Source organism: Pipistrellus hanaki (assembly GCF_964339955.1).
Source record: "Pipistrellus hanaki genome assembly, chromosome: 5".
NCBI classification, from domain to species: domain Eukaryota; kingdom Metazoa; phylum Chordata; class Mammalia; order Chiroptera; family Vespertilionidae; genus Pipistrellus; species Pipistrellus hanaki.
The window spans coordinates 31,816,388-31,841,246 of record NC_140507.1 but is presented as its reverse complement, the minus strand read 5'-3'; the positions used below and the strand labels follow the sequence as shown (position 1 = coordinate 31,841,246).

Here is a 24,859-nt window from a genome sequence, read left to right as displayed (position 1 = left end):
TTGTAGGACAGTTAGGTTATTTCCATTTTTTCATAATGCAAGCAACACTGCGTAGCTAACTCTTTGCACACACCAATGATTTTCTGCCTAGGAGAAATTCCCTAGCATTAGGATTTACCAATGAAATTGTCATTTACATCTCTGAAGTGTTCTTTGATTTTTTTTTTTTTTAACTTTTAACTTTAGGGATTCTATTGTACCTTGAAGCCGAAGCCGCTAAGGATTGGGAGTGCTCTCCTCCAAATAGATGAAATAAAGCTACACCTGTTGAAGCACAATTTTTATTGTAACTGCTCTTGACGAATCCCATTCTAAGATGTGTCACATATTTCCTGTAATGCTAAGCAGAACACAGAACCTTCCCTAGGTTTTTCTCAGTAATTCAGGGCTGGTCCATTCCCCTCTCTGAGTCAAAATACTCATCCCCTGTGATTCCAGGCATCCCCTCTGGACAGGTGATGTCCAAACCCACTTCCCTACAATCCAATCCGCAGGTTCACTCACGTACAAGCAGAACTCCTGGCCTCCCCTTCCATACTGCCCCCCCGCCCCCTCGCCCCCAGCTTTCTCTGGTCCTACTTCCAGCTCCCTCCTGGTGAGGTCTTCCCTGTCCTCCAATCCCCCTCTGCCTCACATGTCCTCTGGCTCTTTTTTCCTTGAACCAAGTCATGTCTTCACACTCCAGGACCAGCCAGGGTGGCCACAGCCTCCCCTGTGGCCTGCCCTCCAGGTACCTCTGCACGAGGGTCCTCTCCCTAACTCTGGTGACCTCCCTAACATTCAGGTCCACCCTGGAACCCTCGGAGTTCCCCCAGACTCCTCAGCCCCACATTCAAATGGATGCTCACTCCGGGGCCCCAAGGGTCTCATTCCAACCTTCTCTCCCACGGCTCCCCCGCTCTTGGCAGTAACAAGAGGGCGGCGGAAAAGAACACAATTTAAATCCAAGAGCCTGGGTTCCTGTCCCTGTGCTATGTGCTGTGTGATCTTAGGCAAGTCACTGTCCCTCACTGGGCCGCGGTGTTCTCCTCTGTAAAACAGAGGTACTCTAGTCCGTCTTTTAATTGTTGTGAAGATGAAATGGCGGTAGATTGTCAAACCCCTTCCTACACTATAAAACATGAGACGAATGGCATGAGTTAATAGAAATGCGTGAACCTTTCACTGCACTTCCATCCTGTGAGCACATGCTGTGCTTTCCCCTTCATGTCTTCGTTCCTTCCATTTGCTCTTTAAAAAAAAAAAAAAAAAAAAAATATATATATATATATATATATATATATATATATATATATTTTATTGATTTTTTACAGAGAGGAAGGGAGAGAGATAGAGAGCTAAAACGTCGATGAGAGAGAAACATCGACCAGCTGCCTCCTGCACACCCCCCACTGGGGGTGTTCCCGCAACCAACCAAAGTACATGCCCTTGACCGGAATCCAACCGGGACCTTTCAGTCCGCAAACCGACGCTCTACCGCTGAGCCAAACCGGTTTCAACTCCATTTGCTCTTTAACCCTGACTTCCTGGGATACTTAACAACTCGCTCCCACCCCCCAATTTCAGTTCTCCCATCTCACTACCCCTCCCCCCTCTCCCATTTCAGTCTCTATTTTAGGGCCCAGAGCAAATGCCTGGTCTAGGAAATGCCCCACAGCAGCCGGCTAGAAGCCATTCCCCTGCTCAGGCCCTCCTCACCCTCAACTTTCATGTTGCATTTTCTCCACATATCACATGCTGGCCGTGACCTTCTGGGGAACTGCCTTTTCCACCAGAGACCTGAGTTCCTCACACCTACAGCCGGAGTTAGCTGGGGCTTAGCTCTGGAGCAGGTGCCTCCCTTCTATACTGACATTCTCTGAGGGTCGGTTTATTGGGTGATTTTTATGTGTGGCGATCAGGATGCTGGAGGCAGACCAGCCGGTTTAAGCTCATTGGTTTTACGTCGATCTATGAACCCGAGGCCATGGTTCAATGCTGGGATAGGGCAAATGCCCAGGACTGGGGTTTGGATGGGGAGAGGGGAAGGCCTGTGGAGGCAGCCAATCAGTGATTCTCTCTCATCATTGATGTTTCTGTCTCTCCCTCTCCCTTCCTCTCTCAAGTCAATAAAAAAATATTTTTTAAAAAAAGATGTTGGAGGCAAGATCACCCTTGTGGGAACCTCTTCCCTGACGGACCAAATTCTGTCCTCAGCCTCTTAGAACACACTGTTGTTGCCGCCTCCGTGGGTCCAGTTAGTTCTGAGATGCAGGACCATGGAGGCTTTAACTCAGTTTTTGAGAGAAGGGCCGCCCGGGGCCCTTGCTGAGCCTACTACCAGAGAAGAGGCCACAGTACCCAAAGCAAAGGAACCCACAAACAGGCAGGCATTCCAGCTTCCAGGTCCGAGGGAGGGCTCTCTTAGATGCTCCAAGTTCCTCCCAGCAAACCCAGGAGGCAGGCAGCCCCAAATTGTGAAGTGCAGAGCATAAGGCAAAAGTAAAGTCCTCTGAGCCCTAACCAGTTTGGCTCAGTGGATAGAGTAGGGGTGTCGAACTCAATCAGAGAAGGGGCCAAAATCTAAAATCCAGCCTAAATCGCGGGCCGAATGGTTTACTGAACAGTCATAAACTGACAATGTCATAAACTGACAGCGGAGTGCAGTGATGACAGCGCGGTGCGGGCCACATTGCAAGGCCTGGCCGGCCGGATTTGGCCCGTGGGCCTTGTGTTTGACACATGTGGGATAGAGCATCGGCCTGCAGACTCAAGGGTCCCTGGTTCCATTCCGGTCAAGGGCATATACCTAGGTTGTGGGCACATCCCCAGTGAGAGGTATGCAGGAGGCAGCTGGTCGATGATTCTCTCTCATCGATGTTTTTAACTCTCCATCCCTCTCTCTTCCTCTCTGTAAAAAAAAAAAAATCAATAAAATATATATATTTTTTAAAAGTCCCCTGAGCATCCTAAGCCTTAGCGATAGAATCCAGGTGGCTTCATTCACTCTTCCTGAAAGGAGCCTCGTTTTCGAGAAAGGAAGAAGTTTCTTAATCCATTCAACAAATACAAATCGCACTCCTCCTCTGGGTCAACTCCAGGTTTGGCCTGAGGATATGCTGGGGCACGAGTCTACCGACTCCGTTTCTCTCGCAGCTCTGGCGGAGGTGCTGCATGACACAGCAGAATAAACGCCGTGCAGCTATAAAATTCCTAAATGCGGGGCGGGAGGCTGCAGCTGGCTGGGAAAACACGAGGGGCCCGCAGCGCGTGGCTGTTGCGGAACCCCGGAGGGGGAATGGAGTGTCAGTGTGGGCTGCCGCGGGTGCCCTGTGCAGTTTCATTTCTCATAAACACTGCGATGGGAGGAAAGAGGCCCCGGCTCCCCATCCGCCCGTGGAGGCCCCCGGGAGGCGGGGTGTGGGGAGGCGGACTCGGCCCCAGCGGCGCCGGAGCTGGACCAGAGCAGCGCCCTCCCCCCTCCGCGCCTCCCCCGCCCCCCCCGCCCCGCCCCGCGCGAATCGGTCCTGCAGCGCGGCCAGCGCTCACTGCCGTTGGCCCGGAGCGCTCCTGGCAGGCTCCTTAGCCTCTGTGTGGGCATCGGTACCCCTACTTTGCCCTGGGGAACCCCATTCTGGTGTGCAACCCCTCACCCCTCCTTCCTCCCCACAGCGCCCCTCCGAGCTGGGTGTGTGTGTGTATCTGCAGGGGAGGGGACACGACTCCGCGGGCCAACTTCCACATTCCTGCTCAGCCCGGGCCGGGGGTGACTTCGGGTGAGCGGCGGCTCCGGTCTGGCTGGCTTCCTGGAAAGGGAGGGATGGCGGGAGAAAAGGAAAGCCTCCCCGCCCGGCCGCCCCTCCCCCTCTGGAGGCCGCCCCGCCCCCAGGCCGGGCGGCTCACCTGCGGGCGCCCCGGCCACTTCCTCCTCTCCACCCCCCAGCCCTCTCTCCCCTCCCCCCGGCCTCCAGTTGCGAACCTGGGCTTTGCAGCCAGCTCCGCAGCTGCAGGTTGTGTGACCTCGGGCAAGGTGCTCACCCTCTGTGTGCACACTGTATACCCCCCCCCCCCCCAGCCACCTCCTCTCCCCACCGCAGGAAGCAGCCTGTAACACTTGGGGTGCAGGGCCCTCGGTAAATGCCCCCTGCTCTCTTCTATGGCCCCCTCCGCCCCGCCCTTTGCCTCCCGGGCCGGCGGGCACACAGTAGGCGCACGGGACCGGCCGCCGCCCTCCGTGCAGCCGGCGCGGCTCAGGCATCCCCGCGGCCCGGCCGGACCCTCCAGCCCGCTTCCTCCTCCTCCGCGGGGTGCGGGGAGGGGGCAGCGGGGGGGGGGGGGGGAGGGCGGCCACCGCTCCGCTCCGCCCCGAGCCCGTGCCGCGGGCCGCGCCGGGGGGCGGGGCCTGGGTTTCGGTTTCTTGCAAACGCCGGGCGGCAGGGAAATCGAGGAGTTTCCGGGAACCGCGCCGGGAGTGCTGAGGTTCGCGCCGCGGGCGGCGTCCAGCGCTGCGGGCCTGTGACCCTCTGGAAGTTCCAGCGGGAGCCGGGGGAAAACCGCCCCGGAAAAGCCCCACCCCGTGCACCTGCCCCCGGCCCGCTCCCGGCGGGCGGGTGTTCCTGAGGAAGGGGGCACCGGGGTGGGTGAGGGGGCTGCAGAGGCAGGGGCGGAGGGGACTGCGCAGGCAGGCGGCGTCTAAGGAATGTCCCCAGTTTTACCGCCCACTGGCACATCCAGGCTTATTATCTTCATGGCTCTTACCGTTGCTGAAATGATCCCATGTATAGACTTTATTTGTCGGGGGATTTCCCCTACATGACTTGGAGCTCCCTAAGGCACTGACCCTGCCTGCCCAGTCCATCTTGCTGGGTCCCCATGGCCTAGAACCCAGCTAACCAGGAGGAGCGTCTCAGTGAGGAAAGAAAGGGAACTGGAGATCCAGAGTGGGCCTTGTGGCCCGCTCCCAGGGGACCTCTGGGCCCCGCTCTGGCCCTCCAGCCCAGTCAGGTGCTGTGGATACCCTCAGTTGAAGGAGGCCTCGGCCCTTTGGGGGGATTCCTCTGGTTCCAGATGGATAGTTTGGGCAGTGAGCTGGACTGTAGTCATCACAAAGGAATGCTGCCTGTGGGGGTCGGCCACTTCCTCCCCTCCCCGGGGTGTGCAGCTCAAGCCAGAGATGCTTGTGGGTTGAGCCTGGATGGGAGCCAGGGAGGCTGGGAGTTTGGAATGGTGAAGCAGAGTCCAGGACCCTCCCTGACCGATTCAGAATTAAGCAATAGCTGGGGTCAAGGTGGGCAGTGTCGCCTGCAGGCCCATGTCTCCTAAATTCTTGCTTTCAGGACACCAAATTTGTGATGGGAGTCTTCTTCCTGATAGCCCTGAGACCGTGGCTCTTAGAAAGACAAACAAGCAGAGCTTCTCCAGTCCAGAAGAGCTGAGGGTGGGGTAAGTAGCAGTAGTAGCCACTCTGGAAGCAGCCAGCTAACCAGTGGGGGGGGGGGGGGGGGGTGTAGGCAGACAGACAGACCCTCAAGCATCTCTTGTCCAGGCCAGCATTGACTTCCCCTGGCCCAGGCTCAGTATCAGGTGGCTGGTGAGGGAGAGAGCCAGGGAAACTCCAAATTCTGCAAGAGTAGAGTCTGTGCTGCGAACACAGTCCCTGGTGACCTTGGTGACTCAGCCTGGGAATTCCGATCCCAAGGGCTGCCCTGGAATCAGGCTCAGGACAATGAGGGGTTACCCTTGAGGGGCCCCGTGACCATGACAGCAAGTTTAGTGAGGCCCCAGACCAAATGGAGTATTGTCCCCTCCTCCTCCTGTGGTCCCAGGCCTGACCCACTGGTGTTGGTTCTCGGCCTCGTCCAGCTACTATCCTCGTCACAAAGCCTAATCGTGATCCGAGCCCATCCATTTGACTTGGGAGAGGACCTGGTTTTCCGAGCGTCTGTGTTGGGCTCCGTTTGAAGTCACATTTCAGAAACAGTAGTTGTGGCTTAAGCTAGAAAATATCAACAGGAATACGACTTTGTAGCTTGGGCTCAGCAAGAGCTGAGTGATAGGTACATTCACGGAAGGAAAGCAGGGCAAGAGGCAGGAGAAAAACAGGAACGCCTAGGGCAGTGGTTCTCAACCTTTCTAATGCCGAGACCCTTTAATACGTTCCTCATGTTGTGGTGACCCCCAACCATAAAATTATTTTTGTTGCTACTTCATAACTGTAATTTTGCTACTGTTAATGAATCGTAATGTAAATATCTGTGTTTTCCAATGGTCTTAAGCGACCCTGCTAGCGGTTTTCAACCTGTGGGTTGCGACATGGATGATGGATGGATGGGTGGAGGGATGGGTGGATGGATTCAGATCGCCTCAGCAGTGTGCACATCTTCCCTGAGATGGCCTTGGCAACAGGACGCTTTCCACAGAAACATGTGGATGCCCCAAAAGGAGAGAAGGAGGGAGGGGCATGGCTCCCCTGAGCAGCACTGCGATCATTTCTGCTGAATCTGTCCCTCCAAGGGGACCTCTGCTCTCTTTCCCATTGCCTTGCTTACATATGTGGCCCCTCTAAAAGTCCCTCAGAGAGACTGGGAATCCAGGGAAAGAGCTAGCCAGCTAGAGAACGAGGGAAAGGGGCTGTTAGTATCAGGTGGGTGTTTTCTTCCTCTCCTAAAAGATAGGTCCAGCTGAAACCTGTTTGGCTCAGTGGACAGAGTGTTGGCCTGCGGAGTGAAAGGTCCCAGGTTCGATTCCGGTCAAGGGCATGTACCTTGGTTGCAGGCACATCCTCAGTAAGGGGTGTGCAGGAGGCAGCTGATCAATATTTCCCTCTCATCAATGTTACTAACTCTCTGACCCTCTCTTTCTCTCTGTAAAAAAATCAATGAAATATATTTTTAAAAATAAAAATAATAAGTAAGTAAATAAACAAATAAATAAATAAAAGGTAAGTTCAAACAGGAGAACAATTTAAATAGGACCTTAGCCAGGTGGGAGAGGGTTCAGTTCCTTCCCAGCATGCATAAGTCTTCAGGAAAATATCTGTCCCCTGACTGACTGATGGGAGGGTTAAGGGCCAACAGCAACCCACCTGCCTCGATGGTCCAGGAGAAAGCATGACTGTCTGTCCTCCGGGTTGGCAGGTGGCAAGCCACAGTGTGTGTGTTGCCGTGTCAGGTAGCCAGTGTGAAATGCTGCTCTGGGAGGATTTCAGAGGACTGAGGCCATAGTAGGGGGCAGAACGGACCAGGGTGGGTTGGGAGGAACTCTGAGTGAGGGGACTTCTGGGGACTGGTCACCCCAGGAATCAAAAGCCATTCTCCCTTCTTTGAGAACCTTTGTGAATGTTGGAGGGGGGTTCCCACTGCCTCATGGGCTGGAGCACACACGGATTGATTTGCCTTTAGTAGAGCAGTTACTCCTGAAGTCGCAAGACTCGGGGGCATCTGCCGATCGCAGAATGTAGCTCGGCCCGGCCCATGGCGCCGTGTGGGGCACGCAGAAGAGAGCCACCACAGTCCCCACCGCCAATGTGGATGTGAGCTCTCTGAGAGCAGAGTGCGACTGCGACACCCGCAGAGCCACCTCCCTGCCATCAGGCACGCTTCCCCAAAACTGACACTTAGTGCACTCTGACAGAATGGCATGTGTGTCATTCCTGGAGTGCGAGGCACAGGGGCGGAGATCCTGGGTGTGAGGACGGCGGCAGTTTATCTCAGCCAGTGTGCACAGATGGCTGCTCGGGGGACCAAGCATTCAGCAGGGTCATGGAGGCAAAGTGTAGAAGGCTAGTGGTGGGGAAGGACCTTCCCAGATGTGGAAAGAGGCCAAGGAAAAGCCTGGAGGCTCAGAAGTGCACACAGAGCCCAGCCGGCGTGGCTCAGTGGCTGAGCATCGCGGTTTGATTCCCAGAGCACATGCCCTGGTTGTGGGCTCCATCCCCAGTAGGGGGCGTGCAGGAAGCAGCTGATCCATGGTTCTCATCATTGATGTTTCTGGCTCTCTCTCCCACTCACTTTCTCTCTGAAATCAACAAAAAAAAATATATGTATATATGTATTTTTTTTTGAAGTCCACACAGATCCTGCTTGTGGTATGGCTGCCCCAGGAGCTGAGGCTGGGCCAGCCCATGGGGGACACATGGTGATGAAATCTGAACGCTGTACTCAGGAATCTGGACTTTATCCTGCCAACCAGGGAGCTCCTCGGGGCACGACCCATGGTTCCTCCCCTTCTGGGGAGCCGGGGTCTGCCATGAGAAGTTTGTTGAAGTAAATGCTAGGCCCTAGCAGCTAGGGCAAACCTTGGGAGGATAACTGGGAGTCCTCCCTGTGCTTTAGGACTTTCTGTGGCTGCCAGGAAGATGAGATGTGTGGCATGCTGGGAAGGAACGAGGGTTAGGCAGACAGTCTCCTAGGTTACAAAACCCGAGGAGACACTCTCAGGGGCCAGCTCGCACTCGTACTTGCATGACCCTCACCGTGAGCACCTCCTTACAGTTTGCACCCTAGGCACTTCCCTGGCTTACCCTGGTCTGGGACCGGCTGCATCCTGGAAGCAGGGTGATGGGCAGGAGGCAGCTCAGGTGACTCAGATGGATTAGGACTGTGGCCATAGGGGGTGGGGGGAAGTGGGCCTACGTGAGAGCAGGATCGGAAGACAGCACTTGGGGATGGCCAGGATGTGGGATGGGTTGGAGCAGGACCTTTCTGAGGCCTCTCTAGGTTCCCCATTCTGGGAGCAGTGTAGGGATACGGACCCCAGCCCTGCCAAGGGGCCTGTATGCCTGCAGCCAAGGCCAAGGCAAACCTCTGAGCCTTGGCTTTGACTTCCATCCTCGGTTATGAGTCTGGGGAGTCAAGGACATTGAGCTAAAGAGAATAGGACAGGAGGTAGAGAGGTCACACAGACTACCCCAGGAATGCCCAGGTCACTGGTGACTCCAGCTAGAACATGAACCATACATCAAGATTGCTCTTGCCGAAGCCGGTTTGGCTCAGTGGTAAAGCGTCGGTCTGCAGACTGAAAGGTCCCAGGTTCGATTCCGGTCAGGGGCATGGCACATCCCCGGTAGGGGGTGTGCAAGAGGCAGCTGGTCGGTGTTTCTCTCTCATCGACGTTTCTAACTCTCTATCTCTCTCCCTTCCTCTCTGTAAAAAATCAATAAAATATATTTAAAAAAAAAAAAAAAAGATTGCTCTTGCCCTAACCAATTTGGCTCTGTGGATAGAGCGTCGTCCTGCGGACTGAAGGGTCCCAGGTTCAATTCTAGTCAAGGGCATGTGCCTTGGTTTTGGGCACATCCCCAGTGGGAGGTGTGCAGGAGGCAGCTGATCCATATTTCTGACTCTCTATCCCTCTCCCTTCCTCTCTGTAGAAAAATCAATAAAATATATTTTAAAAAAAAGAAAAAAAGGACTGCTCTACCATGCCCTTTGGACACTAGGTGTGTGGACACAGCAGCAGGGATGCTGGATAAGGGTACCCCCATTTCTGGATGGGGCATGTTTATCAGTTCATCATCCCTCTTCTGTCCAGCAGGACCAGAGTCCTCAGGTCCACCCGTGTTCCCAGGGGATTAGCAGTTTAACTCGTGTAGCTTCAGACTCCTGGAAGCTCTGACCCTGCGGCAGCAGCGCCCCCTACTGGCTCACACACACACACACACACACACACACACACACACACACACACACACTCTCTCTCTCTCTCTCTCTCTCTCTCTCTCTCTCTCTCTCTCTCTCCCTCCCTCCCTCCTCTCTCTCTCTCACTCTCCCTCCCTTCCCCTCTTGGGGGAACCTAGGGGAGGGAGCAGGGCTCAAAGGGCGGGGCCAGGAACTGAGACTGGACTTTGGTTAAGGCAGATAGGCAGGTGCCACCTGGTAGAAAGCACCTGTTTCCTGGTCAGTATCCTTTGAACAGGCGACAGAGAGTAGGGACCCAAGCAAAGGCAGGGAGAGATGGGTTTTCCAAAGTGACTGCTAAGGGAAGCCAAACGAGGACCCTGTTCTCTCCCAGCCCTGGTGGCCAGGAAGGCCTGCATCCTAGGCTGAGCACACTCCTCAGGTGGGCTCAGGCGCCTCCTGGACTCCCCCAGAGCAAGCCCCCGGGGCCCCTCAGAGGATTTGGCCTGGGACTGAAGGCCAAGGGATAGGCCTGCGAAGGCGCACTCGGAAAGGAGGGAGAGTCATCCCTAGACAGAATTCCTGCCCCAGCTGTCCAATCCAGGCTGAGGATGGAGGCAAAGCTCATCTGGACTCACTCCCCTCCCGAGCCCGGGCTGTGCCTCGGGCACAGGGACCAGTTTGGATGCTAGATGAGATGGACAGAGGAGTGAGAGGACTCCGCGTGTGCTGCCTCGGTCCCTTAACTTCCAAGCCAAGAAGTCCACAAACAGGGCCACATTCTGGGTAGCCACTTCCAGAAATTTGTCACAAAAAAAAAAAAAAAAAAAAAAAAGTGACTTTTCCTGATAAGCCTGCCCAAAGTTGGCCCTGCCATCTGGAGTTCCCACCTCAGATAAGAGGCTCTGGGAGTGTGTTTACATCATGGCTCTTAGTTACAGTGAAGGCTGAGGCCTCCCAGGGCTCCTGGGAGCCGGGCAGGGGTCTTGACCTCGGGGAAGCTTCTCTCCCAGGCCAAAGCAGCGTGGGTGCCCGCTGCTCTCTTCAGGGCTCAGAGAGGGCTGAGTGCTCAGGAAAGCCGATCCCCTCCACGCCCCGGGGTGGCCCTGGATTCAGCAGGGCAGTGCAAGCTCCTCACAGGGACTCCCCAGACTGCTTCCCAACCACGCTGCCAGGAGGGGTGAGGCCTACGGGAAAGTACCGCAAGAGAAGACACTGGGGCTGTGTGTTACACTGTCTGTGCAGCCCTCGGTGCCCTACTCAGCCAGCCGGCCTGGTGCCACGTGGCCTGAGATAGGACAGGAGCCAAGGGAACAACAAACTGTCACCAGTTCCTGGGAGGGACTGGTGCTGAGGATTGTGGGATGGGAAAATCAGTTTGCAGACACCAGGATGTGCAGGTCCACAGGGTCTCCTCTCCTGACAAGCAGACCCTGTGAAGGTTCTCTGGGCTGTGTCTGCCAGCCGTTCCCTTGCCTCGTGTGCATTCTCTGAGGGCCCAACAGCCCCAGCAACCAAGGGAAGGCTGTCCCTTGGGTGGGAACCCACGCCGGAGCCAGGGACATGGCAGCTCTGTCACAGGGTATAAAACACTTCTAGAGAAATTGATCCCTTTTAGGCTTCTCTGCTTTTGTCACATTTCTTTTTCTTTTCTTTTTTTAAAATATATTTTCTTATCAATATTTTACAGAGAGGAAGGGAGAGGGATAGAGAGTTAGAAACATCAATGAGAGAGATCAGCTGCCTCTTGCACACCCCCTGCTGGGGATGCGCCCGCAACCAAGGTACATGCCTTTGACCGAAATCGAACCCGGGACCTTTCAGTCCGCAGGCTGATGCTCTATCCACTGAGCCAAACCGGTTTCGGCTTTTGTCACATTTCTATATGTGTGTCTTTACTCTCCCTCTTCTGGCCCAGGGATGCTTTTTTTTTTTTTTTTTTTTTTTTTAATTGATATTGGAAAGAGAGAAGCATTGATGAGAGAGAAAGAAACATCTATCGACTGCCTCCGGCACACCACTGGGGATTGAGTCTGTAACCTGGGCATATGCCCTGACTGGAAATGGGACCAGCAACCTCTCGGAACATGGGATGATGCTCAACCTACTGAGCAATACCAGCCAGGGCCCAGGGATGCTTTTTGGCCATTGGTACTTGACAAATTCCGACAGCAAACATTTACTCTGTGGCCAGGTGCCAGGCACAGAAGTAGATGCTGTGGGCACAGACATTCAACAAGAATTTATTGAGCCTGTGCTATGTGCCAGGAACTGCTCTGCACACTAGAGATATAGAAATAAAGAAGACAATGCCCTGGATGGATTGGCTCAGTGGATAGAGCATCAGCCTTTAGACTCAAGGGTCCCAGGTTCGATTCCAGTCAAGGGCATGTATCTTGGTTACGGGCACATCCCCAGCTGATCGATGTTTCTCTCTCATTGATGTATCTAACTCTCTAGCCCTCTCCCTTCCTCTCTGTAAAAAAATCAATAATATATATATATATTTTTAAAAAGCAATAAAGAAGACAAAGCCCCTGCTTTCATGAAATATATTCTAGTGGATGCAGGCAATAAACAACAGGGAAAGTGTTGTTTTGTGATAACTATTCTGCTGAGCAATAAAATACTGCAGCATGATGTCAGAGAGAGCATGGAGGTAGCCACTCCAGAATTGGTGTGCAAGGAATGTCTGTCTGAAGTGGTGACGTTTTAACTTTCCAAATGACAGAAGAGTCAGCAATGTGCAGAGAGTACTCCAGGCAGAGGGAAGAGCTTGTGCAAAGGCCTTAGGAACAGAAGCTGGTATGTTTGAGGAAAAGGATCGTTACGGCTGCAGCACGGTGGGCAAGGGGTGGGGATGATAGAAGATGGGACCGGGAAGACAGGGATCAGACAATGAGCATTTGGGACCCGTTGTCAGGGACTTGGGTCTTACTATGCCAAGGGAACGGAGAGCCTTTGAAGGACGTTCTACGTGGAGGTGAAGTGACGCAGTGTGCATTTTTAAATGCTCCCTGGCTGCTGTTTATAGACTGAAGTGTAGGCCAGTCCAAGCGTCCACTGGTGGAGCAAGGGTGTAATGGGCACCATAATGAGAAGATATCTTAAGACCAACAAACGAACAAACAACTCCACAGATTATAACAATTTGTTATAGGGGGATTTAGTTACAGGACGATTGCTTTGGAGCAGAAAAGACAGCCCAGCAGTCTGCTCAGATTATTCTCTGCTGGTATTACTTTTTACAGTATATCTTAAGTGCTAATGATTGACAAGACAAAGGGACAAAAATTGCAGTAGTGCCAGGGGCCATCCCTCCTGGTGGTCTTATTATAGGTGATGGTTTATAATCCATACTATTACCAGTTTGATATCTATCTTGACTGCCATGCCATTCGTCTGTTACTAAAAACAAATTTATGGCTACATTTTAAGGAACATGGATAATCATCAACTAGAAAGCTTTAATATGTTTACTAAGAACAGTGAGGCTGGTCAAAGATCACAGCATGAAACCTAAAAAAAAAATGGAATGAAACCTGGGACACAGAAATGGAGTTAGTTTTGTTCACATGTACATCTATACACCAAGACTTTCTGCCAGTGTGGAAGCAAGAAGACCATGTGAGGCCAGAGTGGGAGAATGGTCCAGGAGAGGTGACCAGGGTGGCAGTGATATCAATGGGAAGAACAGGGAATGGATCCAGGCAGAATACGGAGGGGAAGCCAAACAGAGATGGATAAAATGTGGTGGCTGTGGATTGGGAGAAAACATTTGCAAATTATTTACCCAATAAAGGACTTGTATATAGAATATATAAAGAATGCTTACAACTCAATAATAAAACAACACAGTTTTTTTTAAATGGCCAGAGGATTCATATGGATATTTTACCAAAGAAAATATACAGATATACAGGCAAATAAGCAGATCAAAAGATGCTCAACAACGTTAGTCATTATGACATGCAAATTAAAACTGCAATAAGCCCTACCTGGTCTGGATCAGTGGATAGATCATCGGCCTGTGAACTGAAAGGACCCAGGTTCAATTCCAGTCAAGGGCAGCAGATCCATGATTCTCTCTCATCATAGATGTTTCTATCTCTCCCTCTTCCTTCCTCTTTGAAATATATATATATAAATGAAATCCCTCTTGGAAGGCTAAATGAAAATGACTGTGCCAAGTGTTGGCAAAGGTGTGGAGCCACTGGGATGCTTCTAAGCTGTTGGCAGGAATGTACATGATATAACTATTTTGGAATACAGTTTGGCAGTTTTCTTTGAAAAATTATTTAATACTAGAGGCCCAGTGCATGAAATTTGTGCACTTGGGAGGGGGAGGTCCCTCAGCCTGGCCTGCACCCTCTAGCAGTCCAGGAGCCCTGGGAGGATGTGGGCCTAGCCACCAGTCGGGCATCCTTAGCATTGCCACGGAGGCAGGAGAGGCTCCCACCGCTGTGCTGTGCTCACCAGCCATGAGCCCAGCTTCTGGCTGAGCAGTGCTCCTCCTGTGTGAACGCACTGACCACCAGGGGGCAGCTCCTGCATTGAGTGTCTGCCCGTTATTGGTCAGTGTGCATCATAATGACGGGTCATTCCACCATTCAGTCATTTGCATATTAGCCTTGTATTATGTAGTATACCCTCTAAATGAGGCCCCCTAGAACCATAAGAAATGCCAAAAATTCACTATTATCTCATTCTTGAATTGTACCCTCTTAAAATCACACTGCCCCCACCCCACCCCGGAGGGGCGTGTGCTGCACCTTGGGAACCACTGGGCTTGGCACTTTTCCTCGGAGCTTCATTTCTGAATACACACGCATATACCCGGGGAACTGTGATCTCTTCTCCGCTTGCCTCACTGGGTTGTCATGAGGGGGTTCTGAGCTAATAAACCTAGAAATGTTTCATCAAGTAAGTGATGTCTAAACGGGAAGGGATTGTTATTTCTAAGCCCACGGGTACCCTCGCAGGTGGCAGATGCTGATGAGGGGCGGAGGGCATGATTGTTTCCTGGGACTGTAGCTATGGAAACTTTGCAAGCCTCGGAGGGGCGGGCTCTGGCCAGCAGCCCTGTAGCGGTGGTCCTCCCAGGAGGCACTGGAGGGGGGTGGGACGGGGGCAGGGAATTAGGGGGGCGCTAAGAGGCAGCGAGGCCGAAGGGGGAATAACTGTCAAATCTTCCTGCTTGGCGCCATTCTTTAAATCACATATGTCAAACACAAGGCCCGCGGGCCAAATCCAGCCCGCCAGGCCTTGCAATGTGGCCCGCACCGCGCTGTCATCACTGCACTCCGCTGTCAGTTTATGACATTGTCAGTTTATGACTGTTCAGTAAACCATTCGGCCCGCTATTTAGGCTGGATTTTAGATTTTGGCCCCTTCTCTGATTGAGTTCGACACCCAATTGAATTGTACATGGCTGTTTCGCAGCTGTACCTGCTCAGGGTGGGGCTGCAATCTCCTAGAGCCTGGTGGGGGCCAGGCCAGGGCGGAGCCAGGCGCTGGTTTAGCTGAGGCCCCAGTGAGGAGGGTGGTGCTGCTGTTGGGGCGAGGGGGGGGGAGGGTCTGACTCTGGGGGGCTGCTCAGGCCTGCCTCCACCGGGTCTGGAATTGTAGGGAGGAGACGCATGCCCAGCCCCAGCGGTGGGCCGTGGGCCCCAGGTGCCTCGGGTGCTGGTGGGTGGCCTCCAGCATGCTACTGTTGTGGGCGCCCCTGGAGGGAGTGGTGGGAAGAGATCTGGAGTTGGAGTGTGGGCTGCAGTTACCCCTAAGGCTGGGTCTTCTCCCCATCTGGTCAGCCTTCCGGTCTGCCCGGAGGTGCGGGGGCTGGGGTGGGGTGTCTGTGCAGGGGGATTGGAAAAGCTCCCCATGGCTGTTTCCTCTTCCTTCTTTGCAGTCCGGGCTCCTGTCAGGCGCTCTCCTCAGACCCCCTCCCCCCAACTTGTCTCCAGCTTCCTGCACATCAGTATGCAAATTGGTCATTACAGTAATTAGCATATTACCTCTTTATATGTATAGATATATATGCCACATATATACATAACATATATAGCACATATATAATATATAGTTATATACAATATATGTAAAATTGTGTGTGTGTATATACGTGTGTGTGTGTGTGTGTGTGTGTGTGTGTGTATGGCATAAATATGTATAAACATTTTTCCGTTCCAAAATCATAACAGCAGAGAGTAACATGTAGTTACCAGGGGCTGGGGAGAATGCGGATGGGAGAGATGTTGTTTAAGTTACAAACTTAAGCAACTAGTAGATAAGTCCTGGAGACCTAATACTCAATATAGTAATTATAGACAACAAAACCATATTATAAACATTAATTGCTAGAAGTGTTAGCAAATAGTACTGTGCAATCATATTGCAATATAAATGTATCAAAGCAATATGTTGTACACCTTAAATGTATGCCATGTCTATATCAATTATAACTCAATAAAGATAATAAAATAAAAACTTACTATAGTAATTTTTTTAAGAAAAATTTTTTTAAGAAATAGAGGAAGTCAGATCCAACATTTATTTTTATTGATTGAATGATTGATTTATCTTTTTAATATATTTTTGTTTCAGAGAAGAAGGGAGAGGGAAATAGAAACATACCTAATCCTTTGTATCCTTCGTACTGTATCCTAACCCACCATTCACAAGCTGTGTGACCTGAGCAAGTAACTGGACCTCTCTAATCCTCACTTTCCTTCCCTCATCCGTGTGACACCGTTAATCAAAGCGCCCCCGTGGTGCGGTTGGCATGAGGGTGAATGACATCAAGTCTATAAAGCAGCAATATATCCCCACCTCACAGAAGGTACCTCTGGGGGGATTTTGTGTGTGTGTTTTTTTAAATATATATGAATGTGTATAATTTTTATATTATGCACATAACACTTAGGATGCTGGAGAGAGAGAAGAGAAACTTGGTCAGAACGCCACAGTCCGAAGTGAGCGTGGGTATCTTCCCTCCCTCTTACTGCCGAGGGCCAGGAGAGCCCCGTTTCAGTTACAGATAAGGACCCAAGAGACAAAGGAGATCATTGATGGCAGAGCTGGGACTTAACTCCCAGCCCAATGCTTGGACCACAGGGCAGGTTTGGGGGACCGCGGTCAGAGGAGAACCAGAGAAATGGTCACTTGGGGGCTGGAGGTTGGAGAGTAGGGAGGTAGTTGAGTGTGACACTGTTTTAGGAGCCACATAGCATGCTGCTCTCAAGGGTCAGGATAAAGGGCAGGAGGGAGTGAATGAGGCACATTCATTACACTTACTCATCCCTCCGCCCACTCATTCTGGCATCTGATGCCAACCCTGTGCCAGGAACACTGCCCTGGGCCTGAGATGAGGACATAAAAAGGGCTGTTCTAACTCTGTCAGTGCCTATGGGCCCATCACCCTGTCCCTTGGGTTTGTTCTTGCTGCCTATTGGTCTAGTGTTTAGAGTGGGGAACAAGAATCTGTGAGGGATGTAGTGGTCAAGAGAAGGATTTGAGACCAAGGTTGGTTAATCTCTTGATACTCTAGGCCTTCCAATCTCATGATCCCACCTGATCTCTCTCTCTTTCTCTAAGAAATAGAGGAATTCAGATCCAACATTTATTTTTATTGATTGAATGATTGATTTATCTTTTTAATATATTTTTGTTTCAGAGAAGAAGGGAGAGAGCAAAATAGAAACATCAATGATGAGAATCATTGATTGTCTGCTTCCTGCATGCCCCCCACTGGGGCTCAAGCCCACAGCCCAGGCATGCGCCTTTGACTGGAATCGAGCCAGGGACCCTTCAGTCCACAGGCGGATGCTCTATCCACTGAGCCAAACCAGCTAGGGCCTGACCTCTCTCCTTGGCTGGACTCAGACCATGTTGAGAGTCACCTAGGTAGAGCCCCTCCCCCTGAAATATAATGGCTCCTGTGCAAAATACAGAACTTGGCCTAAGGATATGACTTTGCCCACACTTAATGTATGGGAAGGCTAGTGATTTGGAGAAGGATGCTGGGAAGGCTAGTGATTTGTCTCTGAAATGGGGGTGGTAGATTCTAGAATTAACATCTGTCAACCACCAGAGGGAAGTGTTGAGGTGTGTCAACGCCCCAGAAAACTACCTCAGCCAGAGGATGAAAACAGGGCTCATCTTCTTTCAGCCCAGGCTTCTGTGACAGATCTCGTTTGTTTTTATGATATGTCTTGGGCACCCTAGACTCTTAGAACCACTGTGTGTGCAGGGGCTTTCAACGGCAGCCTTGCACACAGCCACAGAACCCTGCTTTTGTAAGAATTCTTGGGAAATGCCTGGACCAGCCAGGAGAGGGAGGTAGGGAGCTGAGATCTTGTGTCCACAGGAGAACAATGAATGAGTTGAGGTCACAAAAGGGCTACAGAACTTGCTATGTATTAGAAATGAACTGTAATTTGGGTGAGGAGGAATGAGGAGTTGGCAAAATGGCAAAAGGTTGGAGACATGAAAATTGAAAAAGGGTGGAGATTAACCAATGCCGTCCCAATAAATTCCATTGAAAAAAAAAGGAGTGGGAGGAGGGGGGAGGAAAATTGGAAAATCCACCACAGTTGGGTGGCCTTAGGACTTCAAAGAACTGGAACCCCAGAGCTAAGTTTGAGGTCCTTCTGCAATCTGGGTGGCTGGTCAGCTTTGCTATGTGGACAGGATTCCGTGAGAAGGGTGGCATTCTGTCGGGCACAGAACAGGAGCAGCACTCCTGTAGAATGTTCTGGATGAACTAACTCCACAGAGAGCGGGAGCAGGGGCCCAGTGGTGGTCCTGCGAACACAGGCCCCTGGATCTTTCAGACGCCTTGACAGAGGCTTTGGACTTGCACATGGGCACATGGGAGTTGGGATCTTCTCATGCAGGTCTCGGGAGCCTGGGGACCCCAGTAAACATCTGAGTTACAGGAGGGGAATCCAGGGCAGGGAGAGAAGGTGGGGGAAAGGAAGCAGAGCCCTCAAATCCAGGACTTCCCTGATTTCCGAGAGAATGAAATTCTAAGTGGGGGAGGGCTTTTCCTACAGAAAGTAGAATTCAGATGTGGATACGGGAGGGTGAGGAGAAGCTGTGCGGAGCGAGAGGAGGCAGGTCAGGTGTCCATGACAAGCTCTGGGTCCTGCCTCCTCCAGACCATCCCTCACCCTTCACCCCATATCACGCAGAGACCCAAGCTCAAGCCACCAGCCCTAGAGCAATAGCTTTCTCATTAATTTCCCCGATTAAACAGTAGCATCCTTTCTTTGCTATAAAGCTTCAGGGACTTCCTGTTACTGGGAAAAATACAAAATCCTCTCTGTGGCCTTCATGGACACTCCTTTTTCCCCGTAGCGCCATCTTCTGCCTGCCCACTCATAGGTTCCAGCCATCGCTGTCTTCCAGCTACTCATCCACCACATTTCAGGCCTTTCACACTTGCTAATTCCTTCTGGCTAACTCTCTCTTCCCCCAGCCTTTCACACAGCCGGCTCCTTTTCATCCTTCAGCTAAAAAATGTCACCTTCTCAGAGAGGACTCCCCTGACTCCCCAGCGCCTCCCTCCCTAATCTCCCTGTCACATCAGTTTCCTTCTGCTATCTGAAATGGCCTTTGCATTTCCGGTGACTCTTCCCCCACTATGATGTAAGTCCCTTGGGGTCAAGACCTGGCCTGTCCTTTTCACTGCTAATCCTTAGTGCCTAGCACATAGAGATGCTCAATAAATATATATCATATATATATATATATATATATATATATTACTTCAGAAGGGAAGGGAGATGGAGAGAGAACCATCAATGATGAGAGAATCATTGATCAGCTGCTTTGTGCACGCCCCCTACTGGGGGATTGAGCCCGCAACCCAGGCATGCGTCCTTGACCAGAATCGAACCTGGAACCCCTCAGTCTGCAGACGGACGCTCTATCCAGCTAGGGCAATACATGTTTTTTTGAAAGAATAAATGTTCAATCAACTCTATTCAGCAGGTTTGATCATTGCTTCCAATTTATAGAAAGGGAAACTGAGGCCTAGAAGGGTTAATTGACTTGCCCAAAGTATAGGTGCTAGAAGCAGAACTTGAACTCAGGCTGCCTGACCTTTGTGCTTCACCTTGACAGTGGGTTATTTTACCTCTATCTTTGTTCTTTCCTGGGTAGGTCTTAGCACAGTTTACGGAGGTTTTGTTTGCTTGTTGTCTGGCCCCGGTGCTGGCTGTGATGTTGCTAGCGCAGGGCTGTGTCCTGCCCCCGGACGTGTTGCCAGGGCTTAGAACTGTGCCCAGTGCGTTGTGGGTGCCCAGTGAGTGTCTGCTGGGCGGGTGGACAAACAGCCGAGCGAACAGACAAGGGAGGGCTGAGAGTGGAGGCACGTGAGAGCTCCAGCACCGGCAGGTTTTCCCAAGCTCCCGCTGGAGTCCAGTGCCCCAGCCCAGCGGTCCCTGGTCAAAGGGATCAGCTGAGCAGTTGCTTCTTGCTGTTGCAGGAAAGCTTCCTTTGGGGTCGATGAAGGTGGCCAAACTCGCTCTTATAGTGAGAGTCACCTGCTCCGTGAACCTTCAAACGTGGGGTCATTCCCCGACCCAGGGCCTGGGTTTGGCCGTTGCTCTGACCATAGCTGAAGGCACAGCCTGTCTGGGGTGACACCCAGGGTTCCGGTGGATCTCTGTGAGAAGCCTCCCTTCCACTCATTACATGAGGTCAGCACCTTTCTCAGCTTCTGAGAAACAGGAAAAACCGTGTGGTGGGGTTTGAAAGGATGATGAGCGACATGGTCATATTTCTTTGGTTTGGGCATGGAGGGCTGGTGTTCCTGTTTGCTCTAACGGAGCTCATCCCCTTTGCCCTGAAGCCAGAGTTCTGGAGGATGGGGACCGAGTGGAAGATATGCCTTAGGGGCAAAGAAAAAGGGGGGATAAGAGTTTTTAATTATTATTATGAAACATATACAGACAAAAGAACATATACCTTACATGTATAGTTTAAAACACAACAAAATAAAAACTCACGTGCTCACCATCCCGTCCCCATGAAAATATTTCTTCCATAGCATCACACTGCCTCCCACCAGCAGCAACACTATCGTGATGTTTGTAATTAATTTTTTTTTTTTTGCTATTCTGGAAAGTTTTATTAAATATGTAAATATCCTCAACTTATATATGATTTTATTTTGCCTCATTTTGAGCTCTTTATAAACAGGATCATGTTGGATGTGTGTTTAGGACCCACTTTTACTGCTCAGCAAAATGTCTTCGGACTCATGCATGTTGATCCATACAGCTGTACCTTCACTTGCTCTCGCTCCTGGATCTGCCTTACTATATAACCAGTGGGCAAATAAACCACAGTTTATGAATCTATTTTAAATTTATGGATATTTAACGAAATTTTTTTTTCAGTTTTAGCTATTAAAAACAATGTTGCAAAAAGGGCATGAGGTAAATACTGAGGAAATATGAATAAGGTATTGACTGTAATAATAATAATAATAATGTATCAGTATTGGTTCATTAATGTGACAAATGTAAGATAAAATAATAGGGAGAATTGGGTGCCGACTGTATGGGGACTCTCTGTATTTTCTTCACAATTTTTTGTAAATCTAAAATTATTCTAAAACAAAAAGGTTATTTAAAAAAAAATTTAATTACAGTTCACACTCCATATTATAAAAAGGGTTCCTTTTTAAAAACCAATGCTGTCCCCTAACCGGTTTGGCTCAGTGGATAGAACATCGGCCTGCGGCGTGAGGGGTCCCAGGTTTGATTCCATTCAAGGGCATGTACCTTGGTTGCAGGCACATCCCCAGTGGGGGTTGTGCAGGAGGCAGCTGATCAATGTTTCTCTCTCACTGATGTTTCTAACTCTCTGTCCCTCTCCCTTCCTCTCTGTAAAAAAAAATAAATCAATAAAATATATTTTAAAAACAAATAAACAAATAAAGAAATACCAATGCTTTGAAGAACACCCTTGCTTACATTTCCTGATACACAAGTGCAAGAATTTTTTGAAATGCACTCCAGATTGGAATTCTGGGTTACAGAGTACACGCCTCTTCCATTTTACTAGGCACTTCATATCAAAAGTACCAATTCACTGTCCCTCGTACAACATATATGAATTCATTTGACTTCACTTCCAGGGCAAAATTTGTAATATCTGACTTTTTCATTTTTGCCTGGTTAGTGGGTGTGAAATGTTATCTCACTGTGGTTTAATTTTGCATTTCCGTGACTACTAACAAGGTTGAACATCTCCTTGTATATGTTTATTGGCCATCTGTGTTTCCTGTTCTAAGAAATGCTTATTCATGTCATTTACCTTTAAAAAAAATTCTAGTGGGTTATTATATCTTTTTCCTATTGATTAGGAGGACTTTGTTACACATTCTGGAAACTACTCCTTTGTCATTTATAGTGATATACATTTCTTCTCACTTGCAGCTTATCTTTTCATTCTCCTTATAGTAAACTTGATGGATGTTAAATTTGGGTGATTTATTTATAAAACCTTTCCATTTGGCTGGAGAGCTCCTGTCTGCTCCCAGCCCTTGTTTAGCCTTGCCTGTGTCCTGGGAGGGGAGGCAGACCTGTCTGGAATAGGTGAATGGCTTTTTTGGTCATGGGCTCCTCATTGGATTTGGCCATGAGCAGTGCTGACAGGCAAAGATAAGTGAAGTCGGGTATTTGTCCTCCCAGCTGTCTCCTTGCGAGGTTGCTGCAGGCTGGCCGTGCCCCTTACTAAAGTTTCTGGCTCCTGTCAGAGGCCCTTTCTGCACTCTGAGTCTTAGTAGCTATTCCCTGTCCTGTTATAGCTTCTATTAGCCCCAGGAGGCTGCATTTTTCCTCTTGGTTTCTCTACACCCTATTCTCATTTGGATAATGGCCCCTTTGTTAAATAATAAACTCTCCTCAAATTACCCAATATGAATATTCCAGCTGTTTCCAGCTGGATATGTTCACCCCAATCTCATATATATATTAAATTGGTCTCTCTCTACCCCCTGGATTTCTCAACCTTGGCACTGTTGACATTTTATTTATTTGTTTGTTTTGTTTTATTAATCCTCACCTGAGGATATTTTTCCATTTGAAATTTTTAGAGTGGAAGGGAGGAGGAGAAAGAGAGAGAGAGAAACATCGATGTGAGAGAGACACCTGCCTCCTGCTCATGCCCCGACCAGGGTTGGGGATCAAAACTGCAAATGAATTATGTGCCCTTGACTGGGAATCAAACCCGGGGCACTTCAGTCCACAAGCCAAAGCTCTATCCACTGAACCAAATCAGCTAGAGCATCCTGTTGACATTTTAAATGGGATAATTTTTTGTTATGGAGCTCTGTATTGTTTAGTAGCATCTCTGTCCTCTACCCTCTGATGTCAATAGCATCCACTCCCTACTCTTCAGTTGTGACAACCAAAAATTGCCAAATGTTTCCCGGGAGAGGGGGTAGTCCTCCTTTGTTGAGAACCACTGCTCTACTCCCATGTCAATACCACACTGATCAAACTACTAACGCTTGATATCTACTAGCACACATTCTTCCAATTTGACCCTCTTTAGGATTGTATTGTCCATTCTTGGGCCCACATTCTTCCATGTACATTTTTTTCTTTTTTAAAATATATCTTTATTGATTTCAGAGAGGAAGGGAAAGAGAGAAAGAGATAGAAACATCAATGATGGCCGAAGCCAGTTTGTCTCAGTGGTAGTGCATTGGTCTGCGGACTGAAAGGTCCCGGTTGGATTCCGGTCAAGGGCATGTACCTTGGTTGCGGGCACATCCCCGGTGGGGGGTGTGCAAGAGGCAGCTGGTCGATGTTTCTCTCTCATCGACGTTTCTAGCTCAAAAGAAACATCCATAATGAGAGAGAATTATTGATTAGCTGCCTCCAGCATGCCCCCTACTGGATATCTAGCCTACAACATGGGCATTGAACCATGACCTCCTAGTTCATAGGTCAACTCTCAACCACTGAGCCATGCCAGCCGGGCCCATGTACATTTTAGTAAGCACCATGATCATTGAGGTTTTAATATGAGTTACATTAAACTTATAGATCAGATTCCAAATTACAGTATTGGTTTTCCTATCCATGGACATAGTACAGAAGGTCTCTAAATATGTTAAAGTTTTTGTAATGTCTCTCAATAAAGTTAAAAAAATTTCCACATTATTAGATTTATTTTTTTGTGGCACCTTATTTTTTGTAAGTATTATAAATATATTTAAAATTACATTGCTATTTGTTGGTGATGTATGTAACTGACTTGGTATATGATCCAGCAATTTGCTAAAACTGTTTCCTTTTATTTATTTATTTATTTATTTATTTATTTATATTTATTTATTTTATTTTATTTTTAAAATATATTTTATTGATTTTTTACAGAGAGGCAGGGAGAGGGATAGAGAGTTAGAAACATCAATGAGAGAGAAGCATCAATCAGCTGCCTCTTGCACCCCCCCCCCCCCCACACACACACACACACTGGGGATGTGCCCACAACCAAGGTACATGCCCTTGACCGGAATCGAACCTGGGACCCTTCAGTCTGCAGGCCGACGCTCTATCCACTGAGCCAAACCAGTTTTGGCTAAACTGTTTCCTTTTAATCATTTGACTGGCTCTACATTCTCTTGCGTTTTATTTTTGTCATATTTTATCATCTACGTGAATATGCATTACATTTATGTATATGAATTTTGTTTCCTCCGTTACAATCCTCATATTAATTAGCTGTACATATACCTTACTGGAAAGCCAGGCCCTTAAGTCACAGTGTTGAATAGAAATGGAGTTAATATCCAGGGCCACCACTAGCCCATACGAAGCCTGTGCAAATAGGAAAAAGAAGCCTCTTCCTCAAGACACTACTTCCATCTGGGAAGTTGTCATAACACATATGGAAAGCTCCAATGCCTAGCACTGGCTAGTTCGGCTTTCTGAGGGGACCTGGGCCATGACAATGTGGAATGACATCTTACAATTGTACTGGAAGCCTGATGCACGAAAACCGTGCAAGAGTAGGCCTTCCTGCCCCGGGCTGCTGGGGGCTGCCAGCACCGCCTCCCTCTGGCCACAGGCAGGTACGCGGGACTGGGCTTCCCTCGCAGCCCCAGCTTCGCCTGGAAGGACCTCCGGTCTAATTAGCACATTACACTGTTATTATTATGGATTGCTCACATCTTTAGGAACCTATCGCTGAGGATAAAGTAGGTTGCAATAACTTCTGGCATTCAGTGGCTTTTCCAT

General features: G+C 49.8%; 2 protein-coding genes across 3 annotated transcripts in view; both read left to right on the top strand.

Annotated features, from left to right (window-relative positions):
• The window catches only part of LOC311623967 (uncharacterized protein), a 121,393-nt gene that overhangs the window by 83,909 nt on the left and 12,625 nt on the right, over window positions 1–24,859 (top strand). Inside the window, exon 4 of one of the 2 annotated variants that reach the window (XM_084886686.1) lies at window positions 187–1,230. The exons of the other annotated variant lie outside the window; for it this stretch is intronic. Within the exon in view, the coding sequence (XP_084742812.1) occupies window positions 187–300 (114 nt within the window). The 3' untranslated portion in view covers window positions 301–1,230. Of the gene's footprint in view, window positions 1–186; window positions 1,231–24,859 lie in introns of those variants that run through there. 2 annotated transcript variants of the gene reach the window in all.
• Window positions 5,376–24,859, top strand: part of RAD50 (RAD50 double strand break repair protein) — a 103,355-nt gene continuing 83,871 nt past the window's right edge. The window contains exon 1 of the mRNA XM_084886559.1: window positions 5,376–5,421. The gene's annotated coding sequence lies outside the window, so the exon portion shown is untranslated. The remainder of the gene's footprint in view (window positions 5,422–24,859) is intronic.